This window comes from Hordeum vulgare, chromosome 7H (assembly GCF_904849725.1).
Source record: "Hordeum vulgare subsp. vulgare chromosome 7H, MorexV3_pseudomolecules_assembly, whole genome shotgun sequence".
NCBI classification, from domain to species: Eukaryota; Viridiplantae; Streptophyta; class Magnoliopsida; order Poales; family Poaceae; genus Hordeum; species Hordeum vulgare.
The window spans coordinates 610166418-610191138 of NC_058524.1; the positions used below are offsets into that span (position 1 = coordinate 610166418).

Below are 24721 nucleotides of genomic sequence, written 5' to 3' on the forward strand. Positions count from 1 at the left end.
ATACTGATATCCCCTTTTGATAGTATTGGTATACGTAAGCACTCAAAGTGATCTTTGATCACTTCAACTTATGGGATTGTCATTGACCTTGGCAACACTTGATCTTGAATACGGAGGGGGTCAAAAACCATCTTCGAAACATAGTATCTTTTGGGATCGAAGGTGATGATGTAGAGAAAAAAAATGTGTTCCTTTAATCTAGTTATTATGAGTTGTAAAACCAACCAGGGGGTCATGCACTTACCTATGTTCAGATCCCAAAGTTTGGTAACAACCTTAATTCTTGTGTTCTATCCTTTTGACTCCCAAAAGTCTAGGAAATGGCTAAACTAATATCGATGAGTATGGTGGTGTGGTGATTTTCTCAATAGAAGTTGTTCTTCCATGGCCTTCGGTTTATTTTATATGCTCTTTTTCTTCCAACTAGAGGTCCATTGGTTTCATAGTTTGTAACCAGCTCCCCTACAAAATGATACACTGTTTCATTTGAACTCCGGATTCCTTGTGATATCTTTATCGAGCAGAGCCTTTCCACTATACAATAGGGGTAAAATGTTTCGATATATCCCCTTATATTTGTACATATATACATATGAAATCTTATGCATGCACGGTGTATAAAGACATTATCATCAATGTCCCTACCTTACATGATTGTGCATGTAGAGTTGTAGACTCACTATGTTTTCCTTTCTTTAGATATGGATATCTTTGGAAAATATCTAAATTTAGCTACTTATAAACCATGCGCACACGGATTTCCCGAGCACGCTCCTTCCCGGTGTGTATTTCTTTGCGTGGTTCTATACATGCATAACCGCCAATGCCAACATTCAACATACATATCAATCGATGGAGAGGCCGTGGGTTTTTCGCTACTCATAAAAACCGTTACAGGGGCCAGTTCCATAAAATTGTTGGAAGTAAATTACTTCCTTTGAAAGGAAAAAAAATGCAAATAGCAGGAGGCAGCCAGCAGCTATTATTCAAAAGGCAGCATATATTGTTCTCTCTTTGCACCGGTCGATCACACTTGTTCTCCCCCGGCCCCACGTCAAAAGTGGTGGAGACTGAACCCCAAGGGTCATCCCTAAGCCCCTCCCCTTCGTCTCCCGGCAGTATAAATATGGCGGCACGCCCCTCATCGGAGCAGAAGCAGAAGCAGCAGCAGCAGATAGCCATTGAGAAGGCAAAAGAGGCAGCAAGCATGGCGGGGAAGGTGGGCATGGAGAGGGTGGCGGCGGTGGAGGTAACCGTGAGGGAGGTGGACGTGGAGCGGGACCTGCCGGCGGTGGAGGAGCTGGAGCGGCGGTGCGAGGTCGGCCTCTCCGGCGACCAGGCCGACGACGGCGGCAAGAAGAAGACGACGACGAAGAAGAAGAGCATGTCGCTGTGCGTGGAGCAGATCGGCGACCCGCTGGCCAGGGTCCGCCACGCGCCGGAGCACGTCATGCTGGTATGCTGCCGTAGTAGTAATTATTAATAACTAATCGCCTTCCTTGATCATGATCCATAGATTAATGCAGGCATGCTTGACCCTTGCTATAGCTAGCTCCGTATATAATTGGCTCGTGATCGATGTGCATGCGGTGTAATTAAGATCAGTAGCTACTCGCTAAGTAACTAACTAACTTGTGATCCATCCATGGATGGATATCTTAGGTTGCTGAGTGTGGGGAGGAGATGGTCGGCGTCATAAAGGCCTGCATCAAGATGGTCAGCCGCGGCAGCAGCGGGTCTTCTTCTTCCTCCGGCTCTGTGGCCAAGCAGCCGGCGTACGTGAAGGTGGCCTTCATCCTCGGCCTCAGGGTCTCCCCCTCCCACAGGTACTTTTCCTTCCCTCTTTTCACACGGCCATGGCGACGCGGTGGCCACCGGCACGCGTGCGCAATGCATGCGCAGCCTAATATATCGCCGGTTTTCTTTTATTGCTTGCGTACAAGTGCGCTTTCTCTTCTTGCCTAATCGCGTCTGGTGAGAGTTTCTTCTTTGAGCAATGGCGTGCTGACGGCGGCCGCGTTTTTTTTCGGTTGTGTGACAGGCGGCAGGGGGTCGCGACCGCGCTGGTGCAGGCGGCGGAGGAGTGGAGCCGTGGGCGGGGCGCGGCGCACGCGACCATGGCGACCACGGCGTCCAACAAGGCGTCGCTGGGGCTCTTCGCCGGCCGGTTCGGGTACGCGCCGTTCCGGCGGCCGGTGCTCCTGGGCCGGCCCGTGCACGCGCGGTGGCTTCCGGTCACGAGCCGCCACCGCGTGCTCCAGCTGCCGCCGACTCTGGCGGCCGCGGCCTACGCGCGCCTACTCCCGCCGCAGGACACCGAGTTCCTCCCCGCCGACCTGCCGGCCCTCCTCGCCCACAAGCTCACCCTCGGCACCTTCGTGGCCATCGAGAGCAGCAACGCGGCCGGCACCGGCAGCGACACGGCGTCCCCGTCGTTCGCCGTGCTGAGCGTCTGGGACCAGACCCGCTCGCTCCGGCTGCGCGTGGACGGAGCGCCGGCGCTGCTCCGGCACTCGCTCGCCGCCGTCCGGGCGCTGGACCGCGTCGCACCGTGGCTGCGCGTGCCCTCCGTGCCGGACATCTTCCGCCCCTTCGGCGCCTACCTCATCTACGGCGTCCGCATGTCCGGGCCGGAGGGCCCGGCCCTGCTCCGCACGCTCTGCAGCCACGCGCACAACATGGCCCGCAACAACCCGGCATGCGGCGTCGTCGCCGCAGACCTCTCCCCCGACGACCCGGCCGCCGCCGCCATCCCGAGCTGGCGCCGCTTCTCCTGCGACGAGGACGTCTGGTGCATCAAGAACCTCTCCGACAACAATGCCACCCCAACCTCCTCCTCCGACTGGCCGGCGTCGGCGCCGCCGGGCAGCGTGCTCTTCGTCGACCCCCGCGAGTTCTGACGTAGCCATTGGCATGCACGGCGCAGGCAGGAGCAGGCAGAGTCGTCCTCTGCCCAATTTTGACAGACATGTACATTGCACCGGGTGGCAATTACCCTGCCTTGCCACCCGTGGCATCAACCCCCCAGGCTTAATTATTCAGTTGTGCTACTCAAGTAGAAGAAACTAGCTTAAACTTGATTTATTTAGTTTGTTTTTCAAGCAGCCAGGATGAACAATGCATCTCTAGCCACCTTGTTTATGTTCAAAATTGTTCATGGTGCATACATGGCAGAATGAATCAATATTTTTCATCTTCGTTCAAATCGCAGCGCGCACTTGCATTTTATTCTCTAATGAAAAATGAAAAGGCAGCGCTCGTGTCAATTTCTCGAAGCAACGGTGATCGAATACAATGTGTAGTGAGGCAATAAGAAGAGATATTTTCTTGCAATCACCTCCAAAGTATTGGATTGCTCATTTTTCTTCTCAAATTTTTTTAGTCACTTATAACCAGTGGCGAATCTTAAAAGAAAATGAAGGGAGGGCTTAAAGTTAATGATGTGTAGAAAAAGTCAAAAATTATTAATTTTTTAGTTCAAATGAGGTTAAGATTTTGACAGGAATACTAGTAATTTTTCGTTTTCAATTTTTTAGGGGGGCTTCAGCCTGTCGAAGCCCCCTGGTAGATTCATCACTGTTTATAACCCCCTAAACCATCATTTTCAGAAACACTTATTTCCTCGGCGATTTCATTATCGCGTAAACAGCTTCTGGAAATTGACACTTTGAAACAATGTCTGAAAACAATTTCATTATCACGTATGCATGGTTTAAAAATATGAATTGGGAAGACCATCAGTGCGTAAAGATGACCTATTTACGGTACCAATTACGGCATAGATCGCATAGTGATACCTCGAAACCAAAATGTAAAATGCTTGTAATTCATTCTGCATAACATTTAGAAACTATTCAACTTTACCGCATAGAACTAGCCCGGAGCCAAAATGCTTTCCAAGATATGAATATGATAGTTCAGATTGGCCGAGTCCAACGAATTCGAGCAGAAAAGCAAGCCAGGTCATTGGACTATTCAGATTGTGCCTCTGCATAAGACCAACACAGGACTGCATCTTACATAGTGGACACATCACTAGAGATAAGAGGAGCCAACTAAACTAACTGATTAACCATTTGGGTTCTGTGATGATCTATACAAGACAGTGACATGCCAAGATGCCCATCATATGTTCACCTCACAGGAAATCTAATCTAAGAAGATCAAAAAGACACATTCAACTAAGCATCAATTAATCAACTGTTTTATGGGAAAAACAATCAGGGATTCACCGGGCTAATTTAACATATGACATCAGACAAATCTACCTTTGACTAATCAACCAGACCGCTGGAAAGAGGTGATGCCGGACTTGACTGGCCACTAGGCCGGTCCAAGTCCCAGCTACTAGTAGTAATTAACAAACTTAACCACCCCTCCTACCTACCTGGTCTTTGCAAACATTCATATATCCCAGTTGCAAGAGGCACATCTTCTTTAATCCTGCGCAAGATCAAACAAATATTCCGAGATCACGCGGAAATCTCCGCGCCGCGCCAATGACGAGCTCCATTAACTTTCAGTTCATGAAGGAGGAGGAGACGATGATGATGATGATGATGATGATGCCATGGTGATGGTGGCCTGATGGTGATGATCAGATCAATGCATGGTCCACTTGGAGAAGAACCAATGATCCAAGTGCTCCTCGTATCGATCCTAATATGGAATAGTATTATTGAGGAGCTCACTCACCTGCAGGATGGTCCAGGGGTACCTCCTATGGCAAAAGTAGGTGAAAATGACTTAGGTTTAGATGAAATGCTTAAGAAATTGCAGCGATCAATGGTCCTGGGCTCCCAGCCAATCCATGAACCTATGCAAAAGATGATCGAGGTAACATATGTAACCATGGAGGCTTTTTGTAAAGCGGAAGCGTTTTTGCGCAAAGTTGCAGCCATTCAGGAGGAAGGAGGAGAGTAAGAAATGGCCTCTTCATGTGCTAGGGTTCTTCCTTTCATTCATCTTTGGTCCACTACAAATTACAAAACCTAGGAGGGGGGGTGTACATGGCCACCTTACAAACCGCCGCTCGCTTTCAGCGGCGCCGCCAGGCAATTATGCGGCGGTGCGGAAATTAGAAGCCGGTGTTGTATGAAACGTGGGAATTGAAACCATCCCTTGTGATTCTTGAGTTGTTGACATCTTCCCTAAAAAGGAGGTTAAATGAACTGAATTAGCATGTAGAAATATAATAGTGGGACATCAACTATGGTAAAGGGGCTGCAATCTTATAGGCAGATCAGTATGTCATTCACTCATTCTCATAGAATCATCTTTTTTACAGCATTCTCATAGAATCCTTCTAGCTTTGCCTAACAGAACAAAATAGCTTAAGCCTATGTGATAAGACATGGGATGCACCTAGGACTAATAAACATAAATAATATTGCAATTAAATAAAAGAAAAACAGAACTGATGATCTTTTCAAAAGGAACCAGACACATAAATCACTTACTCCTACAAAAATCAGGTTGCGGGTGCGTGAAGAATGCCACCGACCAAACAAAGGGCGAATTCCTAACAGAATATCAAAGATATGTTGCAAGGAATATTAAAAAAGACAAAACAAACGGAATATTTGAGCCTTTTATGCTGCTGAATATGACATAGTTTTCCTTTTGCTCGTTCAAAAAGAAAATCTAATGTCATTACCAGACAGGAACACCCTAAACTAATTCTTCTTAGACCAACAGGAGGAACATTCCTTTCTGGTGTGCAGATTTTTTTAAAGTTAGGCACTTCAGTTGCTGCATCAGAAATGCACTAGGGTGTTAACCTGACAAGAGATCTGTGTCTGCACTCAAATGATTTCTTCAGGTGCGTTGAACAAGAATCCGTGGAGGGTTGCAAGAACTGCGAAAAGGCGGCTGCACCACACCACTTGTGCAGTATATGTATAGTCCCAATGAGGAATCAGATGCACAGACCACACTTGTAAGGCACTGTTCAAAGGTCTAGTTCTAAATGTCTCGTCTCATTGTATATTTGTATACTACACAAGTTGTGGTTATAGCAGAGAGATTATAACAGACTTGATTCCTATGTGATGATGATGATGCCAATAGACACTTTGCAGTGGATAGGCATGACAAAATGCTCTGTTATAACAGAGAAGAGCAGGTACATCTCTGTTCACAAATGAAGTATTAGATGCACATATCAAACTTGTAGAGAACTGTCCAAAGTTGCTGTTAGTTCTAACTTTAGAATTGGATTCACAGATGTGATAAATAGAATAATGAAATACCATGTGACGATGCCAATAGATGCTTTGCACAGGATAGGCATGGGCAGTCTTAGTTCACATAAGATTTTATGTCTCTGTAACACAAAAGGGGCATTATTCGAGAGAAAAGGTGTCAGTAGATCTACAATTACAAACCATAAAACACGTATGATCAATCAATTTCACTGCCATACTATTGGTGATCACATGGAGTTGCTACAAGCAATCATAAGCCAGATGGAAGGAACAATGGTCAACAAGCAGAGGCCGTACTTGTAATGCCCTATCTTGTTGAGAAAAGATTTAAAGGAGGAGATATGATTTAACGCAACCAGAAATCAGATGAGCATATAGAGTTCAAACAATCCATCCAGTACAGATGACAGCTGACTTCACAATCGTCAATTACATGGTACTTCAATCAACCGGCAAATTCACAGATCTAGGTCCGCAACAAGTTCTGGTAGAAATGGCCTATACGGTCCACGTCAAAGTTGCATCTACTGACCACCCCTCAGAGCAAGCACAAGATGGAGCACTGAACCACCTTCGATGTTGTAGTCCTTTGCAGTTTTGTCATCAGCGAGTTGCTTCCCAGCATAGATGAGCCTAAACATGAGACGGTTTTATTAAGATTAGCGAATGCTAATGAATGCAAAGCTTGAAACGTGTGCTTAAATGTAGGTTTTTCAGCATCATCCATATTCAGGGGCACCAGGAGTACCTCTGTTGAACAGGTGGAATACCCTCTTTCTCCTCAACACGTTCCTTGATTCTATCGATTGTGTCAGTGGGCTCAATATCAATCTCAATTTCCTTCCCAGTAAGTGTCTTCACCTTGATCATAGTTCCACCCCTGAGCCTCAGGACCAAATGGAGCGTCGACTCTTTCTGAATGTTGTAATCAGCTAATGTTCGCCCATCTTCCAACTGCTTTCCAGCAAAAATTAGCCTTTGCTGGTCTGGGGGAATGCCCTCCTTGTCCTGAAGTAATTAAACCAAGTATGTCAGTTACTCGGTTGTATTTTTGTTCCAAGGAACTCTGTTATATTTTAGTGATGCAGTTCCAGACGTTGGTTCTCCAAGGATAAGCAGGACCACGTTCGAGGCATTGATCCTCTAATGGATAAGCAGGAGAACGAGAACAACTCTCTGTTCAAGTTTGATTCAACATTTGGCATTTGAGAGCCTAATATAAAGAAACTCAACAGCAAATACAGTACTTCATGACAGAAGATAAAAACAGTGAAAAGTTACAACAATAGGTCAGCCATCAATCAGTTACACAATATTTTCTCCTACTTAAATAAGGATAGTGTTCCATCTTTCGCTTCCCCAAACGTTTCTCTCGTGCCTCCTCCCCCTCCCTGTTTTGAAATTTTTGTTTCCCTCTCACCGGTTTTCGGTTTTCCTTGAAAACTGTCTCAACAGCTCCCATACTTACTGGCTTACCAAAGAAAATCCTGTTTTCTTTGGCAAGCCATTAAGTGTTGATTAAATTAGCAGAAATATATCCATTTTTGGTACGTAATCATATCAATAAAGTGGCAGGTAATCAAATCGATAAAATGGCAGGTAAATCAATGTGATTGCAGACAAAAAATAGACCGCCCCATTGCAATGCACGTGCAAGACGCCCCTGTTGCAACGCACATGCAATTACCTATAGAAGGCACAAGCACGATATACAGTCATACTCAATTCGATGGAATTGTTTGATCTTAAAGGGGATCTTCTATAATTTCGCACATAAGGGGTTATTTCTTGGTTTCGATTAAGCTATATACAGAATATGGGTGCCCCTGCTGCAACGCACGTGCAGCAATATATTAAGTTATACTTTATACAGAAAATGGATCGAAAGTACCTAGGCCATCCATTTAGCATATGAAAGGACGCACATTCAAAGTTGATATCCTTGTCCCAAAATATGCCATGTGTCAACAAGCCAAGCATGAGCAAATACGCCTAGAGATTGGCTAGAGCTCGATTCGCACTACGAGCCTAAAGAAAAGCTCGAGCCCGGCTCGCCGATACTAAAACTGAGCCTGCACTTAGCTCGTCTATGGGTCGGTCAAGCTTGAGCATTGGTGTTTTATGTGCTATACTTGAAAGCTATCGAGCTCTAGCGAGCTATGCAAGCTCGACTCCTCGGTAGCTCCAGCCGAGCTGAACATTTTTTGACAGTCTTACATGTACACCCTCTGTTCCAAAATACAAGTCTTTTTAGACATTCCAATAGGAGACTACATACGAAGCAAAATGAGTGAATCTACACTCTAAAATATGTCTATATACATCCGTATGTAGTTCAATAGTGGGATCTCTAAAAAGACTTATATTTTGGAACAGAGGAAGTATTTAACACTACATGTTAAGAACATTACTTAAAAAATCTCAGCCATTGCATTGCCTTGCTTTCGTGTATGCAAGTTAAATCTGTGGAGAAGATTCATATTTAATCAGGCGTGCGCCGAGCGATAAGTAAATAGACATTTGTGTTCAATCAGTTTCTCTGACTGACATGTTGGGTTGGGTCAGTTTGACTTATCATCAATAATGTTGTATGGATTATCAAAACCATACATTAGCATCCAAAAACCACAGCCTACTGGTAATCATATAAACAAGGGTAAGCCTTCACCGCAGTGAACAATACTACTAGAGCCCAATCTCAAACAGCAGAGGAATGGTTAGGCCGGTACATAATTGTACAGCAGAGCAGAGGAATGGAAGTGAGCTGCCTGCAAACAGACAAAACCAAAGGCTAATTTTGCGTGCCCCCGTCCTAAACAAGATCCCCAAAAGCACATGCCTCCTGCGGAACCGCACCGATCCTAACCGTCGAGGGAGGAAACCGAAGACTAGCTTAGCGGCCGGCGCTGACTGGCATCTATCTAAGGAGGCGCGGTTGGCCCGAGATCGATTGCGGCGGGGGGGAAAAGGGAATCGGACCTGGATCTTGGCCTTGACGTTGTCGATGGTGTCGCTGCTCTCGACCTCGAGCGTGATGGTCTTGCCGGTCAGCGTCTTGACGAAGATCTGCATCTCCGCTCCCTCCCTCTCCTCTCCTCTCCTCTCTCCGCGGGGTGGACGGATCCGCTAGGGTTTTGCGCGGAGACGGAGACGGAGACGGAGCGGAGGTTTAGGTCGCTGCTCGCTGATTGATTGATTGATTGGGGACGACGACGATGATGATTGAGGGAGTGCGTATATAACAGGTCCTGCTAAGCCCAGGTCGGGCGGGCGTGGGCCGGGTCCGACTCGGTTAATAGTAACAGTATAGTAGAGAGGCCGGTCACGGGAGAGCAGGACAGGCCTACAAGATAAATACTTCGGCCACGGACTGTTCAAAACGTGTGTTAAAAGGGAAATATATATTGCGTATTTGGAAAATGCCCAGCGTTTACCAACATCTGTTTGTATGTGTACACTAAACATGTACACCCTCTGTACCGGAATATATTGACTACTCCAGCGACTTATATTCCGGTACGGAGGGAGTATATTGTGTACAATTTTTTTTGCCATGTGTTAAAAATGGAAAAACTAATAAAAAGATAAGAAGAAAACAAAAATAAAAATTGAACAACTGGATAAAACAAATCATTACCTAATAATAAAAAGGTTATCGCTTCCGTCGGAAAACCCACCGAGGTGATATTACAAAAAATCCTTTACTGTTTATGACATTAAACTCGTAGTATATATTAAATATTTTTTTAAATACTCATATCTTTTAAACCGTAACTCCAAATTTAACATATTATACATGGAATTTGATTAGAAAAATATATAGAAATTAAATATAATATTATTTTATCTGTTAAACGTTTAATAAAAATACTATCTAGGGTGCAATCTTAATAAATAAGTCATTATTCGTCTTTCTTTCATACCGGTACTCATCCGGGTTGGGGATGAACACGTCAACAAAATCAGGATTCGAGATGAAACTGAAGGTCACTTGAATGATTCTTTGTACGTATTAAATCTACATGCATTTTTGTAGGATAAGACCATCTTTATTTGTATCGTAACTATAAATTCTCAAATTATAAACATTTTTTATAAATTAAGAGCGTATGCCGTATGGTATGTTTTCTCCTGTTGCAACGCATGGGCCCTTTTGCTAGTAAAACCAATGTTTAACAAAGGGAAAAAAATTGTGAAAAACAGGAAGATCAAATTATAACGAAGAAAGAAAGAAAAATCAAATAAAACTGGTGAAGGATTAGAAAAAAAATTAAAAAAAATGAAAACCTAACCATACAATTAAAACGGACAAAAAACATGGGTGATGCTTTGCGCCGGCGCGCCGGCCGAACGATTCGACCGGCCGCGCGCGGGCCGTCCGATCCGCCAGCTGTAGGCCGGCCGTGCCGTTAGATCTTCATGCAGCAATTTTTTTCTCGATACAACAAATTTTGTCCACGATGCAGCAATTTTCGTCAACGGTTGGAATAAAAAAAATTGTAGCAAAAAATATATGTACGTGATCGTAGCAAAAAAACGAAGCTGATGGTGCTTGGTAGCAAAAGTCAAACGCCGGTTGTAGCAAATATCTACGTGAACGTGTATGCAACTTTTTTAGTGAACGGTTGCAGCAAAAAATGATTTCGATTGTAGCAAAAAATAACACGGTTGTAGCAAAAGTCAAAACGCTGATTGTAACAAAAATCCAACAAACTCGAGTTGCAACCAAGCATGGATGTAGCTTTTTGAATGAACAAAATGTAGCAAAATGACAAACATCTGCATCAAATTTATACAAGGTTGCAGCAAATCTGAACGGAAAAATGTTGCAAGGCTGTCTGCCAGCGCGCGGGCCGCGCTCGACCGACAGAACGATTCGGCCGACACTCCGGCTGCAAGCGTTTATCAAAAACATACATGAATAAAAACAACCCTAAACAACAAAAACTTGGCAAAAACATGAAAAAAAGCATTATCTACTACAGTGGTGGTCCGGCCCAGTGGTGTCATGCCTGAGGCAAGGGGAGCATGCATTTCGTTATGCTTCTTCTGTTCTTAAATATAAAGATTTTTTAAAGATTCATTAAAAGACCACATAGAGCAAAATGAATGAATATACACTTAAAAATATGTCTATATACATTTGTATATAGTACTTCAGTGAAACCTGAAAAAGACTTATATTAAAAAATGAGATATAGCTCTCGCGGGGATAAAAGAGTGAACAATACTAAAGATGCGGCATGTGCTCTGAGAATATGCCGTGGAGAAAAGAAAAGAAAAGAAAAGAAAAAGGAGAACCTGTCAGTTTCTGAAATTTAGAGAGTGGGACAAAGAAACGAGATGCACCGTAGCAGGCTCCCTTTGGATTCTCTCCGGGCCCCACTCCCCAGTCCCCAGTCCTCACTCGGAAGCTCCGTTCACACCGTGCGCTGCCGCCATGGCTCCTCCGCCTCGTCGCCGCAGGCACCCCCTCCCGCTCCTCCTCGCCGTCGCCGCGCTGTGGGCAGCGGCGCCGGCCGCGGGCGCCGCGGACACCTGCAAGGCGTGGCTGGTGCAGTCCATCCCCACCGACATGCCCCACCTCCGCCGCGTCCCGGGGGTCCTCGCCACAGGTACCCACCGGGCTCTCCCCTTCCCGCCCTCCCCTGAGTCAGCGCGGATGCTCTCGCCGTGGATCCATGCGGTTCGAATCCCGGGGTTTCGGTTCCTCGATTACCACGCCATTTCCTCATGGATGTAGGATAAGGCATTTCCGAATGCAAATGCTTTCCGAATTAATAAGCCACCCGTTCCAATTGATGGGTTTGCCTGTCCGATCAACTGGCCGTGCCGATTGCAACTTCTGTTTGCAGGTGTCAGTATTCTCAACGGGGATTTGGGCTGTTATTCCTAACTGGAGTGGTGTTGTTTGCTTAGTTTCAGGATAGCCCGGCGCGCGCAGTAGTATGCATGAGTGTTGTTGACAGCATGTGTGCGTGTGTTTTCGTTATAACCGATCCTGGTCCGATCTAATTCGAAAAAAGTTGTGGAGGAACAGAATGGAATTTATCTGTTCGTGTGCGTTACTTGCCTTATTGATAGTTTAATAGAGGATTGGCTGACTTTTGTTCTTGCTGCTGATCCGCAGCGGACGTGCTCCAGTGGATCTCTGGGAACACGACAGCGAGCCTTGATATCCTTGCGCAATACTGGCAGTTCATAGCTCACCCGAAGAACCCAAAGTCAGGTGAGTACGGGTTCTCTGAGAGTGACATGGCGAGGTTCGGGTCTGGCGAGGGGCTACGGGTTTACAAGGCACTTGAGAAAGCGGCAGATCGTAAAGTCAAAATCAGGCAAGGGTTGATGTCAACATTTCAAGTGTTGGTTGTTACCATTACAGTGATTTCTGTGCCATAGGAAGTTGGTTGTCCTGATTATATCAGTGAATAACAACATAGGTGCATGCCAGTGATAATGCAGGTTTTGGCGCTGTGCAGTTAACTGCTATCGAAGCAATCAAGCAAAAGGAGTTGATGAACAATGAGAAGCAAACTTGATATGTGTGTATATTTTCTTAACGACTGAATCACCTTTGCAGGATCGCGCAGCACGCTGGGTTCGCCCCTGATTTCGACCAAGAGAGTGCTAACCTCGCTGCAGGAAGGCCAAATGTTCAGAATGTAACCGTACTTTTTGAGGATTGGTGGGGATCCGGCGTTCTGCATGCAAAAGTCTGGATATCCGACAAAAAGGATGTGTATATTGGATCTGCAAACAATGATTGGAAGTCCCTTACCCAGGTATACTGGAAAGTAAACTATCTTAAATAAAGTGTTACTGCATTTACATCGTAGTCCTAAAGAAAAGTGTCGAAAAAACAAGTTCTTTATGTTGAATCTGTTTGATAGTATTTTGACTTCTTATTGCAGGTAAAGGAGCTGGGGATTTATTTCGTTGGTTGTCCACAGATAGCAAAAACTGTTGAAGTGTATTTTCAAAATCTTTGGACACTTTCAACACTCAATTCAACTACTTACACAAAAATTGCCTGGGATAAGAAGTGGCAGACTTTTAGAAAGGTGCCATGCTGGTCACATTTCCTACACCCCGAACAAAGATGCAGGTTTGTAGCCTTCTCGGTAATTGATAATAAGTTACTGCTCAGTATAAAACCTATACAAAAATAAACTATCACCTACATGACAGCATATTATCCATAATTTCCCGGCAGTTGTATTTTGTATATCGTGTACCTGTGCTAACAATTCTGGTCAAATTGCTGAAAGCGTTTAGTCGTGTTCCTTTGATGTTCAATTTCAATGTAACGTGCATACTGTTATTTGATGTTAAATGGATACAATATTTACTACTCCCTCCATCCTAAAATTCTTGTCTTAGATTTCTCAAGATACGGATGTATCTAACACTAAAACGTGACAAGATATATTTGTATTTAGACAAAACTAGGACATGAATTTTGGGACGGAGGGAGTATTATTTACTTGAAGGCATGTTATGGTTTCATAAATTTGTCTAAACTGTATTAGCAGGCATAAGTACTCAAGCTCTTCTGATACTCTCCCTGAGTTGAATAATAGAAATATGCTCATAATGTGCATCAGGTCACCTCTGCCACTTTCTGTCGATGTCCCATATGTCGACGGCTATCCATCACTTGCCAATCCTGAACTGCTTGATGTTTTAATTGAAACCCCTGGGCTCAAGAGATCCACTAAAGAGCACCACTTGAGCTATCTCTCGTTTGCTCCACCTGAGGTAATGTCACATATTGTTTTCTTTCTGAAGACAAATGAAATATCTTTCTTTTTTTGTATCAAGCAATGGAATATCGGAAGTAGTATCATAAGCACTAACTCGTAGTACAACTTTCAGTCACTTGGTGTTGTAGTAACCTATCCTCTAGCACACAGTCACACACTTGAATATCTAGTGTGCATACCATATTCAATTTTTTTTCTTGGTTGCCTGGCTGCCTCACATAGTCTGCCTTAAGGAAGAATAGGAGAGTGTCTGCTACAACAGTTGGCAAGTCTGTAAAATATTTATTTCAAGTGCTATGATTCATTCAGCGTTAACGATCCATTTCCAGTTCACATGGCATTTTATCATGCCATGTATAATTAAAACACGCGGATCACTTTTCCAAGGAATAATCTAGAAGTTGCAACACATGTTCTGATGCTGATTCAATTTGTTCATGTTTTGCAGCTGTCATTTGACAAGTTCCAGGCAGACGAGCAAGGTTGGGTCGACACCATCAAATCTGTGAATTCTGGGGGAATGGTGAGGATAAGTACTATGGATTGGCTTGGACAATCGCAATATGCTTCTCAAACTGTGTTCTGGCCATCTTTATCGTCAGCAATATCAGAGGTAAGTTGCATTTGTTATGCCAATTATTCTGGCAACAAAGGGCCTCCTGTAGTTTCAGTAAAATTGGGATACTTGGATATAATATACCTATTCTGCAAGGTGACATTTAACATACCGTACCAAATTTGTAGATCAACTGATTCTTTTGGCACTATCATGACTACCTGAGCACCGTAATCAGTATTATCCAATTGGCAATGCGCCATAGCTTCAATAACAAGGCTCTGAACGCCAAAACTTTGTAGAATAGTATCCTACATCGCTCTTGTAAAGCTGCCAGAGTGGCCTTTAAAAAAAATCGGTTTACTTCATCTCTACTTACCAATTCTGAATTCATGTACTAACTGAATATAAACTGATCCTTGATAGGTAATATTCTCCAAGAATGCAACAGTGAGGCTGCTGGTAGCCTACTGGACACACTTCATCCCGAGCACCGAAAAGTACTTGAAGAGCCTCCTTTACTCAAACATCCTCTGCGCATCCTCCAAATACAACCACTGTGGCGGCAAGGTCGAGGTCAAGTACTACTTGGTTCCCGGGTACAACGAGACCGGTCCCGCCCTGTCTCAGGGCGCCCCGACGGGGAACTGTTACCCCGGCTTCACCCGGGTGAACCATGGCAAGTATGCCGTCAGCGATGTGAGGGCGAACATCGGCACCAGCAACCTCATCTGGGATTACTTCTACACGACGGCTGGAGTGAGCTTTGGAACGTACAATCCCTCCATCGTCTCGCAGCTGCAAGAAGTCTTCGATGCGGACTGGGATTCTCCCTACACCATGCCGGTTAAGCCTCTGGAGGCATCCAGGTGATCAGATCAGTTCACTAATTTTTCTCAACCTGTTGTCAGGAAAGAACATCTGGCCTTGTCTTGCTGCGGGCCTGATGAATGCAACGGTTTAACAAAAAAATCGACTTGTTCATTTTATTTGCTTATTAGTCATGTAACTCATAGTTGTCTTGTTTGGTTAGTACATTGTAATGCCTTGTAACTGTCATCCAATAGGAAATTGTGGCTGTGACCTGCTAGTGGTGTATTAGTTGTATTGTTAGCTGTGAGCTTCACATATGTTGGATGTGAACTTCACATTTGTTGCTTCTGTCTTCTGAATGAATGGATGTGAACTTGAATCTGTTTCACCTCTTATATTGCAAAAAAAGAAATACTGCTTTGCTCCACTGTGGGTTTTGGTATGAAAAGAAAAAAGAACTTGAGTAAATAAAAAAAAGGATAAGAAGAAGGAAAAAGTCAAGTCAACCGCGACCACTAGACTCTACTTATATGATAGTACGCGTACACTTGAACTCTGGTGGGCTGGGAATACCACGGTCCCTCTAACCATCCAACCACAGGTTGGTGATGGTGACTTGATTTTTTTTGAACCAAAGGGGGGAAGGTTGGTGATGGTGACTTGATTTTTTTTTTTGAACCAAAGGGGGAAAGGTTGGTGATGGTGACTTGATTTTTTTTTGAACCAAAAGGGTTTTCCCCCCTGCCCCATCTTTATTCAAAATGAAGCAACAGAGTCTTACATGTTCATCAACCAGCTAGGACGAACTTAACCAAAAGACTTCCTAAAACAGATCTAGGCGAACCAGGGAGTGCAGTTTTAGCAAGTACAGCAAGAGGCAAGCATAGATCTTTTATTACAGACAGAAATAAAACTAGTAAGCCCCCCTGCTCCCTTCCAGCATCATCTCCATGCGATCCGAAGCAATTCCCCACGTCTCTTGTTTAGCAGGATGGTGACTTGATATGTGTAATCTAATGGCCTTAAATAGAAATTTTCAACGACAACACCATTAATCCGCTGGCTGTCTAGTTGCTTTCGTGTGCTGCATCAAGCACTAACTTTATCCTCTAAATTTTGACCTTGACGACTAACTACTCCCCCATTCCCTATTTCATGATGCTCCTCCCTCCCAGGCACCACGCCCAAGCCATGGCCTCTCGCCGTCGTCCGACCACCGCCCTAGTCCTGGCGTCGTTGCTATGCCTCTACCATGCGCCGCGCGGGGCCTTCTCGCTCTCCTTCAGCCTCGACTTCTCCGACCCCGGCGCCGGTTCGTCGATTGTCGTCGCCGGTGACGCACTCGTCAGCCCACCGGCGCTGCAGCTGACGAAAAACAGCTGGGCGTCGTACGGACACAAAGTGCCGCTCTGGAACGGCGCCACCGGCGAGATGGCTAGCTTCGCCACCGCCTTCTCCTTCCGGATCACCTCGGAGAAGGACATCCTGGCACGGCAGACCGGCGATAGGATGGCCTTCTTCCTCGGGCATCTCCCCTCGGTGGCACCGGACAGCAGCGGCGCCGGCGCCGGCCTCGGCCTCCTCCCGGCCTTCGCTGGCGGTGACGGGACAGGCGAGAGCCGGATCGTGGCGGTCGAGTTCGAGGCTTCCCTCAACCATGCCGGCATCGACGTCAGCTCCGTCAACTCCACGGCAGCATCCGCGTACACGACGATGGCATGGCCAGCTGGCAAGAACCTCGCGTCGCCCCATGTCATGGAAGCCACCGTGAAGTACCACAACGGCTCCAGGATACTGGCCGTCGATCTCGTCATCGGCGGTGCCATGTACCAGCTCAATGCAACCGTTGATCTGCGCAGAATTCTGCCGGAGGAGGTCGCCGTCGGCTTCTCCACGGCGAATGGCGCCGCCTTTGCCGCGCTGCACCGGATGCTGTCGTGGTCGTTCAGCTCCACCCTGCCGGAGTCAAAGCGGGAAGCGCCTACGCCTGCTGAACCTCCTCTTCCGACCAGCAGCAGCTACAGCCACAAGAAGGTAGCACTAGTCCTGCTATTCCTAGGAACGATCACGACGAGGTGCGTCCGAATAGGATTTCAGTTTGGATTCAAGACATCGCCGGGCCGTGTTCCCTTGGCTGTCGTAGCCTAGTATTTTACATGCATATAAAGAAGGATGTGGCTAGACCTTGGTCGATGTAGACTTAACAAAGTCTCGGTTAAGTGACATCCGCGTAGTTGTGTTGCTTCGAGCGGCACGATTGACTGGATGCTGCAAACGGCAACGACAAATGTTGTGAGAGTGCTGCAAGCAACGACTGTTGTGGCTACCGATGAGACGATGTGTTGAATGATTATGGCAGATGTTGTGACGGGGGTGAGGCAACATGATACAGCCAGCAATGACGAATGCTACAACCGGTAGGAAGACATCTTGCAAACCGTGGAACACAATGTCGCGAGGATCGTTGGATGGTGTTCAGTCTAGCGTGAATCTCCATGCAAAAGATGCAACGCCAGTGAAGTCGACCGAGAATTGGATAAGTCTCGGTCGACTGATTTTTAGCAAGCCTGTATATATAAAGAACTGCTTTAAAAACATGCGAGAAATAGAGAAAAAAACTAGGGAAAAGGTCCTGCTCATTCGACTGATTTCCTTGGCTTCGCCAGCAGCCTCTCGCGCACGACTTGTGTCCTTGTGGGCATGCCTCCCTCAAGGTGAGGCCTCCCATGGATACCGACATTTGTCAGGCCGAGGCACAACTGCTGCGAACCAAAAGGACAACAATAATTGCATGTTGCATACCTGACTCAATGTAACAACTACGGTTGTTACTCTCTAGAGGGCCGCAACATCGCTGATGTTGTGGCCACAATGTGGGTGATGAGGAATGGAGTAGATGGAAGAGCATATGCTGACAATGGATTTTACAACGAAGGCAGCCACCACACTCGACATTTATACCTATACTAATTCTAGACTCCCTAGAAATTCCAGCGTTAATTAGATTTTACGAGCCGTTAATCTGGTGGGACCAAATTATAACGGTGTAGATTAACCCTTGCAATCCTGAGAAAAAAAACTCATATGACCCAAAATTCTTCCACAGTGGAAGAGATAGAAGCCACGTTCATGTCAGCCTCTCAGGTGGGCCTTGCGTGATGCAGCACATGACCGACCCGCCATATCAAATCAACAGAGTTTCTGTTGCTGAAAAACAGAGTTTCTTAAAAAAAATAGCTAGGTACAGGTTATATCCTTGAAAAAAGAAACATAGTGTCTAAATTAGCTAGCACGTATAATCTTCTCAAAAGAAAAACGTACTAAAGCAAACGTATCTCACACCATTTTAAACTTGCCCCATCCCTCTTTCAAAAGTAAAAAAAGTCGACTATATCCCCAATCCTACAAAAAGATAAAGCTTTTTAATCTGGCCCTGCCCGCATGATCTTTTTGTTGTCCATGCTAAATCACACGTGCACCGTCAGCCATGCTCGTGCCGTCGGCCATGCTCCATATGTATTCGCTGGTTACTTCCAGGCGAGATTAAAAAGAACACTTGATTGATCTCAAAGATAGCTTGGTGGATCCTCCTTGGGTGCAGGCGCACACAACACATGTGGAACAAGATCGACCCTGCTCGACAGTAGGCGCATAAACCTGAGCAGACACACACACACGGGAAACGAGATTGGATGGCCACCTTAGCGCATGTCCTCCTTGTTGTTTCTTACGTTGATCTGATCAAACTCTCTATTTGTTCTTGAATGCTACACAAGTATATAAAGAAGGTAAAGTAGCTAGAACTCTCTGTTTGTTCTACATTCATGCTACACCAGGCAGAACGTAAGTCTTGATAGTTATCATGGAATCTGGTATAAATGTTTCTACTCAGTTTACTACGTTGTGCTTTATGCCTCCATGGGTTGTTGTATGGTTAGAGAATAAGATTTTTTCAAGCATGGGATATATATTCTTGCTCATACTTACATGCATATATAACTGAAGTGTGTGCATGTCCATAGATTGGAACTCTACCTTTAATCTAGGGTCAGATTCTGTTATTTGTCCGAAACTGAAAAATATTTGTACAACTTTATTGTTGATATCCTAAGAGGTGATTAGAGACAAGATCCGCTAAGATTCTCAAAACTTATTTGAGATTTCTTTTTGTTTGTTTCAGGTGAATACATGTCTTCTTAGGTTTATCCAGGACTCTGCTTGACTGGATTTGATCCAAGCCACCTGGTCATATAATTTGTTGGGAAACGTCGCATGGGAAACAAAAATTTTCCTACGCGCACGAAGACCTATCATGGTGATGTCCATATACGAGAGGGGATGAGTGATCTACGTACCCTTGTAGACCGTACAGCAGAAGCGTTAGAGAACGCGGTTGATGTAGTGGAACGTCCTCACGTCCCTCGATCCGCCCCGCGAACAATCCCGCGATCAGTCCCACGATCTAGTACCGAACGGACGGCACCTCCGCGTTCAGCACACGTACAACTCGACGATGATCTCGGCCTTCTTGATCCAGCAAGAGAGACGGAGAGGTAGAAGAGTTCTCCGGCAGCGTGACGGCGCTCCGGAGGTTGGTGATGACCTTGTCTCAGCAGGGCTCCGCCCGAGCTCCGCAGAAACGCGATCTAGAGGAAAAACCGTGGAGGTATGTGGTCGGGCTGCCGTGAAAAGTCGTCTCAAATCAGCCCTAAAACCTCCATATATATAGGTGGGAGGGAGGGGGCCTTGCCTTGGGGCTCAAGGAACCCCAAGGGGGTCGGCCGAGTCCAAGGGGGAGGACTCTCCCCCCCCCCCAAACGAGTTGGACTAGGTTTGGTGGGAGGGAGTCCCCCTTCCTTCCCAACTCCTCCTTTTTTTTTCTTCCTCTCTTGATTTTCTTCTCCTTGGCGCATAGGGCACTTGTGGGCTGTCCCACCAGCCCACTAAGGGCTGGTGTGTCTCCCCCAAGGCCTATGGGCTTCCCCGGGGTGGGTTGCCCCCCCCCCTCCCGGTGAACTCCCGGAACCCATTCGTCATTCCCGGTAACTCCGAAAACCTTCCGGTAATCAAATGAGGTCATCCTATATATCAATCTTCGTTTCCGGACCATTCCGGAAACCCTCGTGACGTCCGTGATCTCATCCGGGACTCCGAACAACATTCGGTAACCAACCATATAACTCAAATACACATAAAACAACGTCGAACCTTAAGTGTGCAGACCCTGCGGGTTCGAGAACTATGTAGACATGACCCGAGAGACTCCTCGGTCAATATCCAATAGCGGGACCTGGATGCCCATATTGGATCCTACATATTCTACGAAGATCTTATCGTTTGAACCTCAGTGCCAAGGATTCATATAATCCCGTATGTCATTCCCTTTGTCCTTCGGTATGTTACTTGCCCGAGATTCGATCGTCAGTATCCGCATACCTATTTCAATCTCGTTTACCGGCAAGTCTCTTTACTCGTTCCGTAATACAAGATCCCGCAACTTACACTAAGTTACATTGCTTGCAAGGCTTGTGTGTGATGTTGTATTACCGAGTGGGCCCCGAGATACCTCTCCGTCACACGGAGTGACAAATCCCAGTCTTGATCCATACTAACTCAACTAACACCTTTGGAGATACCTGTAGAGCATCTTTATAGTCACCCAGTTACGTTGCAACGTTTGATACACACAAAGCATTCCTCCGGTGTCAGTGAGTTATATGATCTCATGGTCATAGGAATAAATACTTGACACGCAGAAAACAGTAGCAACAAAATGACACGATCAACATGCTACGTCTATTAGTTTGGGTCTAGTCCATCACGTGATTCTCCCAATGACGTGATCCAGTTATCAAGCAACAACACCTTGTTATAATCAGAAGACACTGACTATCATTGACCAACTGGCCAGCGAACTAGAGGCATGCTAGGGACGGTGTTTTGTCTATGTATCCACACATGTAAATGAGTCCTTATTCAATACAATTATAGCATGGATAATAAACTATTATCTTGATACAGGAATTATAATAATAACCATATTTATTATTGCCTCTAGGGCATAATTCCAACATAATTGTCCAGAGCAATTAGTTGCACAACATGGCAAACCAGCTTGCGCATGCTGATCAAATATGTTGCCAGGTTGTTCCCCTTCTCTTTTCTGAAATATGTTTTGTGATTACTCCTTGCTTATCCCTGCAACTTTCAACTGCTATTTCCTATGGCGTCTTCACGACACCTATTTAATTGCCATCTTGCTTTTGTTTTACATTTTTTCGAAAAGAGGAATATATTAATATCGTGCTTTTGTTTTACATGAGCATAACATTGAAGAATTAGTTCAAGTTATCTACAGTTGAGAACATAGCAAATATATGAGAGTTTGGTAATTTAGATGCTTAATAAAGTTAGACCATTAGATAATAATGTTCCTTTTTACCTGTTGAAATGTATCTCTAATGTAGCACATGTAATGTTTTCTTTTGTGTATGGAATATTTCTCCATCGTAATTCATTCTGGAAGATAACAACAAACTTATCTACCAATATAGAGCACATCCAACATAAAATAAGTTGTTTAAATCTGAAAAAAAAACATTTTTATGATACAATACATTCTGAAAGATAAGAGCAAACTTATCTACCGCTATGCAATGCATCCAACATAATATAGACAACACACATAATTTGACATGTTAGATTACATTTTTATGACATTACTAATGACACTGTTGCTTTGCTATTAGAGGACATGGGTGAGACATTAATGATTTCCTAGGTCCTATTATTACTGGACACGTACTTTGTTTCAGATTAAAAAATAATATCGTTTGGTATACGCGCGATACGCGTGGAAGGCAGCGACGACTGGTAGAAGCACAATTGAAAATAGATCTGGGACACACTGCATGGTATTTGGAATTGAACAATGATCCATCACACGCATCATATGCACGTTGATCTTCGCCTCATAGTTGACATGGACAATTCAGGCGTAACATTTTAACAAGGAAGCATGTGCTGGGACCAATTTGCACATGATTTTTAACATTGATATCAGTAAACAAAGCAATATGTCGCTGCTACATGCATAAGGTAATTCTTACTGATGAATAATCTAATGTATGGTGCTCTTTGTATAGACATTATTGTTTTTCACTGGAGATTAACTAACAAATTTTAGGTTTCTTGCTTCGGATTCATTGGTCTGTTTTTCCTCGGTGCATATTTAGTTATTAACTCAAATTCGAAGTCTTCAAAAGGTTTTACTTATGGACTATACTTGGTCGCTAGGGGAAGATTTAAGTTTGACATCATTATGCTCATGAGATGTTCTGAGAAATAAATGTCATTGTGGTGTAACAAACCATACGGAAGTGATACTCGATATTGGCAACAATGTCACTTGCAGGTTAGATATTCAACATTCCATATGTTATTTTTCTTACGCATTTTCAATTGATAGGAATTTTTCTTGAATTGACATTATAACCTTGAATATTGTTGCCGCATAAGTTATGTTAGCGATTCCTGACCTTTTTCACAAGTTCACAATATCAATGCATAATTCCATATTAGTATAAAATAGGCATTAACCAAACTAGCCCGTGCAACAGCACGGGTTGACGACTAGTAACTCTAATGGGACAAAGGCAACCATATAGGGGATTATGTCGAAGTTGTAAGAGGCATGTTTCAAAGATTGTCCAGGCTGGTGTGAGGCAACACTAACAGCCTATGTAACATGGTTGTTATCAACATGGGTGTTGATGCAACAGGTGGAGGCAGGCCGACGGCTTTACTTTCCCTCATGCAACGATGTACGAGGCGACCCGATAGCTGGGAGCCATCAGCCGGTTAACGTGTAGCACTCGTCATATTTAAAGTCACATCACTCTCGACATCCTTTGTAACATGGTTGTTATCAACATGGGTGTTGTTGCAACAGGTGGAGGCGGCTCTACTTTCCCTCATTCAACGATGTACGAGGCGGCCCGATAGCTGGGAGCCATCAGCCGGTTGACGCGTAGCACACGTCATATTTAAAGTTACATCACTCTCGGCATCCTTTGTAACATGGTTGTTATTAACATGGGTGTTGTTGCAACAGGTGGAGGCGGCTCTAATTCCCCTCATTCAACGATGTACGAGGCGGCCCGATAGCTGGGAGCCATCAGCCGGTTGACGCGTAGCACTCGTCATATTTAAAGTTACATCACTCTCCGACATAATGAATTGTGTGGATCAAGGCTTTTTGGTATGTCATTGGTATGAACTTGGGAGGATGATAATCTAATACTTGGTGAGCACTTAGCGAGGTATTATTAATCAATGAGTAGCCACTACACTTGATCTTGCATCATGACTAATCAACGTTACAGTCTGGTTATAGTATTGACAAAAGAAAAGCATTTTGAGTAACATATCTTCTCATATCTAAATCGAGCCGCGTTCCAGAAATCCTCTACCCATGCAGTGTATACGTAACAGCACATGGCAAGCATTTCAGAAGCAATCTTTGTGCAACAGATGCTCAGCTTGCACACGGCATAGTGAATTTGAGGAGAAGAAGAGAAGAGTTGATGTGGAAGAATCCCAAGGAGGATGAAGCCGAACAAATGGCTGAAATTTTACACTACAAAACAAATGCAGTCCCAAGCCACAATTTTTAGATCAATTTCTGCTATGCTTTTACGTATTCGCAATGAAAATAAGAATGTTCAAACTGCCGCCGCAGGACGTCCGGGTGGTACTGCAGCGCGAGGCGATGGAAGGCCTTCTTGACGTCGCCCCTGGAGGCGCCCGGCTCCAGCCTCAGAACCCGGTAGTGGTCCTCCTCCAGCGCCCCGCCCGCCTGCCTCGCCGGCGCCGCCCACCGCGCGCTCCTGTATCTCACCGACGACGACGCCGTCCTACACCGCCGCGCCGGCGCAGCCGATGCCGACGGGACGCGCAGGTTGAGCACTCCTCCTCCTGCGGCCATGCATGGCGTGCCAAGAGATCACGGCACGGCGAGATCGATGATAGATCGAGTTGCGCGTTGGAGTTCGTGGGATCTTTGGGTCTCCGGATGGGTTGGCGCTGTTGACCGCGTGGTGGAGCTGGAATGGTTGGAACTTGGAATGGATGAGGCTGCCGCGTGGTGGAATATATAGAGTGGAGGAGAAGGCGGACTGCTCGACGGAAGGAGCGGCGCGTATGGGCCACGGTTGCCTTGCCGGAGTTTCCCACGTTGCCACTGCTCGCACGTTTTGGCACGGAGGAAACTTTGGCGAGGGGGAGACACCGCGGCGTCACTATGCGTCCCGTTTTCTCATCCCGCGTTTAGACTGGTTTGAAGCTAGTTTAAAAAACCGGACCGGACCAACGGTCGGACCGGA

At 45.3% G+C, this 24721-nt stretch overlaps 3 protein-coding genes and 1 pseudogene across 4 annotated transcripts; 2 read left to right on the top strand and 2 right to left on the bottom strand.

Annotated features, from left to right (window-relative positions):
• The first annotated feature begins 1157 nt into the window (after positions 1–1157).
• LOC123408942 (probable N-acetyltransferase HLS1) lies at positions 1158–3205 on the top strand. The gene is made up of 3 exons (XM_045101967.1): positions 1158–1456; positions 1663–1826; positions 2042–3205. The coding sequence occupies exons 1-3, from the start codon at positions 1208–1210 to the stop codon at positions 2898–2900; spliced, it is 1272 nt and encodes a 423-aa protein (XP_044957902.1). The 5' UTR covers positions 1158–1207; the 3' UTR covers positions 2901–3205.
• A 3346-nt stretch (positions 3206–6551) lies between these two features.
• Positions 6552–9424, bottom strand: LOC123410501 (ubiquitin-NEDD8-like protein RUB2). Its single transcript, XM_045103448.1, has 3 exons — positions 9186–9424; positions 6955–7214; positions 6552–6839 (listed from the first exon to the last, which is right to left on the bottom strand). The coding sequence occupies exons 1-3, from the start codon at positions 9276–9278 to the stop codon at positions 6731–6733; spliced, it is 462 nt and encodes a 153-aa protein (XP_044959383.1). The 5' UTR covers positions 9279–9424; the 3' UTR covers positions 6552–6730.
• Positions 9425–11558: 2134 nt separating this feature from the next.
• On the top strand, positions 11559–17769 carry LOC123410503 (annotated as a pseudogene). Its single transcript, XR_006613047.1, has 9 exons — positions 11559–11821; positions 12337–12541; positions 12787–12988; positions 13118–13311; positions 13811–13964; positions 14418–14582; positions 14952–15394; positions 15579–15626; positions 16514–17769. The product of XR_006613047.1 is annotated as an uncharacterized LOC123410503 (transcript).
• A 6189-nt stretch (positions 17770–23958) lies between these two features.
• LOC123410502 lies at positions 23959–24434 on the bottom strand. The gene has a single exon (XM_045103449.1). The coding sequence runs from the start codon at positions 24322–24324 to the stop codon at positions 24025–24027; it is 300 nt and encodes a 99-aa protein (XP_044959384.1). The 5' UTR covers positions 24325–24434; the 3' UTR covers positions 23959–24024.
• Between the last annotated feature and the right edge of the window lie 287 nt (positions 24435–24721).

What these genes read in the sequence shown, in the direction of transcription:
- LOC123408942 (XM_045101967.1), top strand. Translation starts at nt 1,208, where the DNA reads ATGGCGGGGAAGGTGGGCATGGAGAGGGTGGCGGCGGTGGAGGTAACC. An exon ending in CGCCGGAGCACGTCATGCTG is followed by an intron (nt 1,457 to 1,662) that starts GTATGCTGCCGT and finishes TGGATATCTTAG; the next exon opens with GTTGCTGAGTGTGGGGAGGA. An exon ending in AGGGTCTCCCCCTCCCACAG is followed by an intron (nt 1,827 to 2,041) that starts GTACTTTTCCTT and finishes GTTGTGTGACAG; the next exon opens with GCGGCAGGGGGTCGCGACCG.
- LOC123410502 (XM_045103449.1), bottom strand. Translation starts at nt 24,324, where the DNA reads ATGGCCGCAGGAGGAGGAGTGCTCAACCTGCGCGTCCCGTCGGCATCG.
- LOC123410501 (XM_045103448.1), bottom strand. Translation starts at nt 9,278, where the DNA reads ATGCAGATCTTCGTCAAGACGCTGACCGGCAAGACCATCACGCTCGAG. An exon ending in ACGTCAAGGCCAAGATCCAG is followed by an intron (nt 7,215 to 9,185) that starts GTCCGATTCCCT and finishes TAATTACTTCAG; the next exon opens with GACAAGGAGGGCATTCCCCC. An exon ending in ATTCCACCTGTTCAACAGAG is followed by an intron (nt 6,840 to 6,954) that starts GTACTCCTGGTG and finishes TCTCATGTTTAG; the next exon opens with GCTCATCTATGCTGGGAAGC.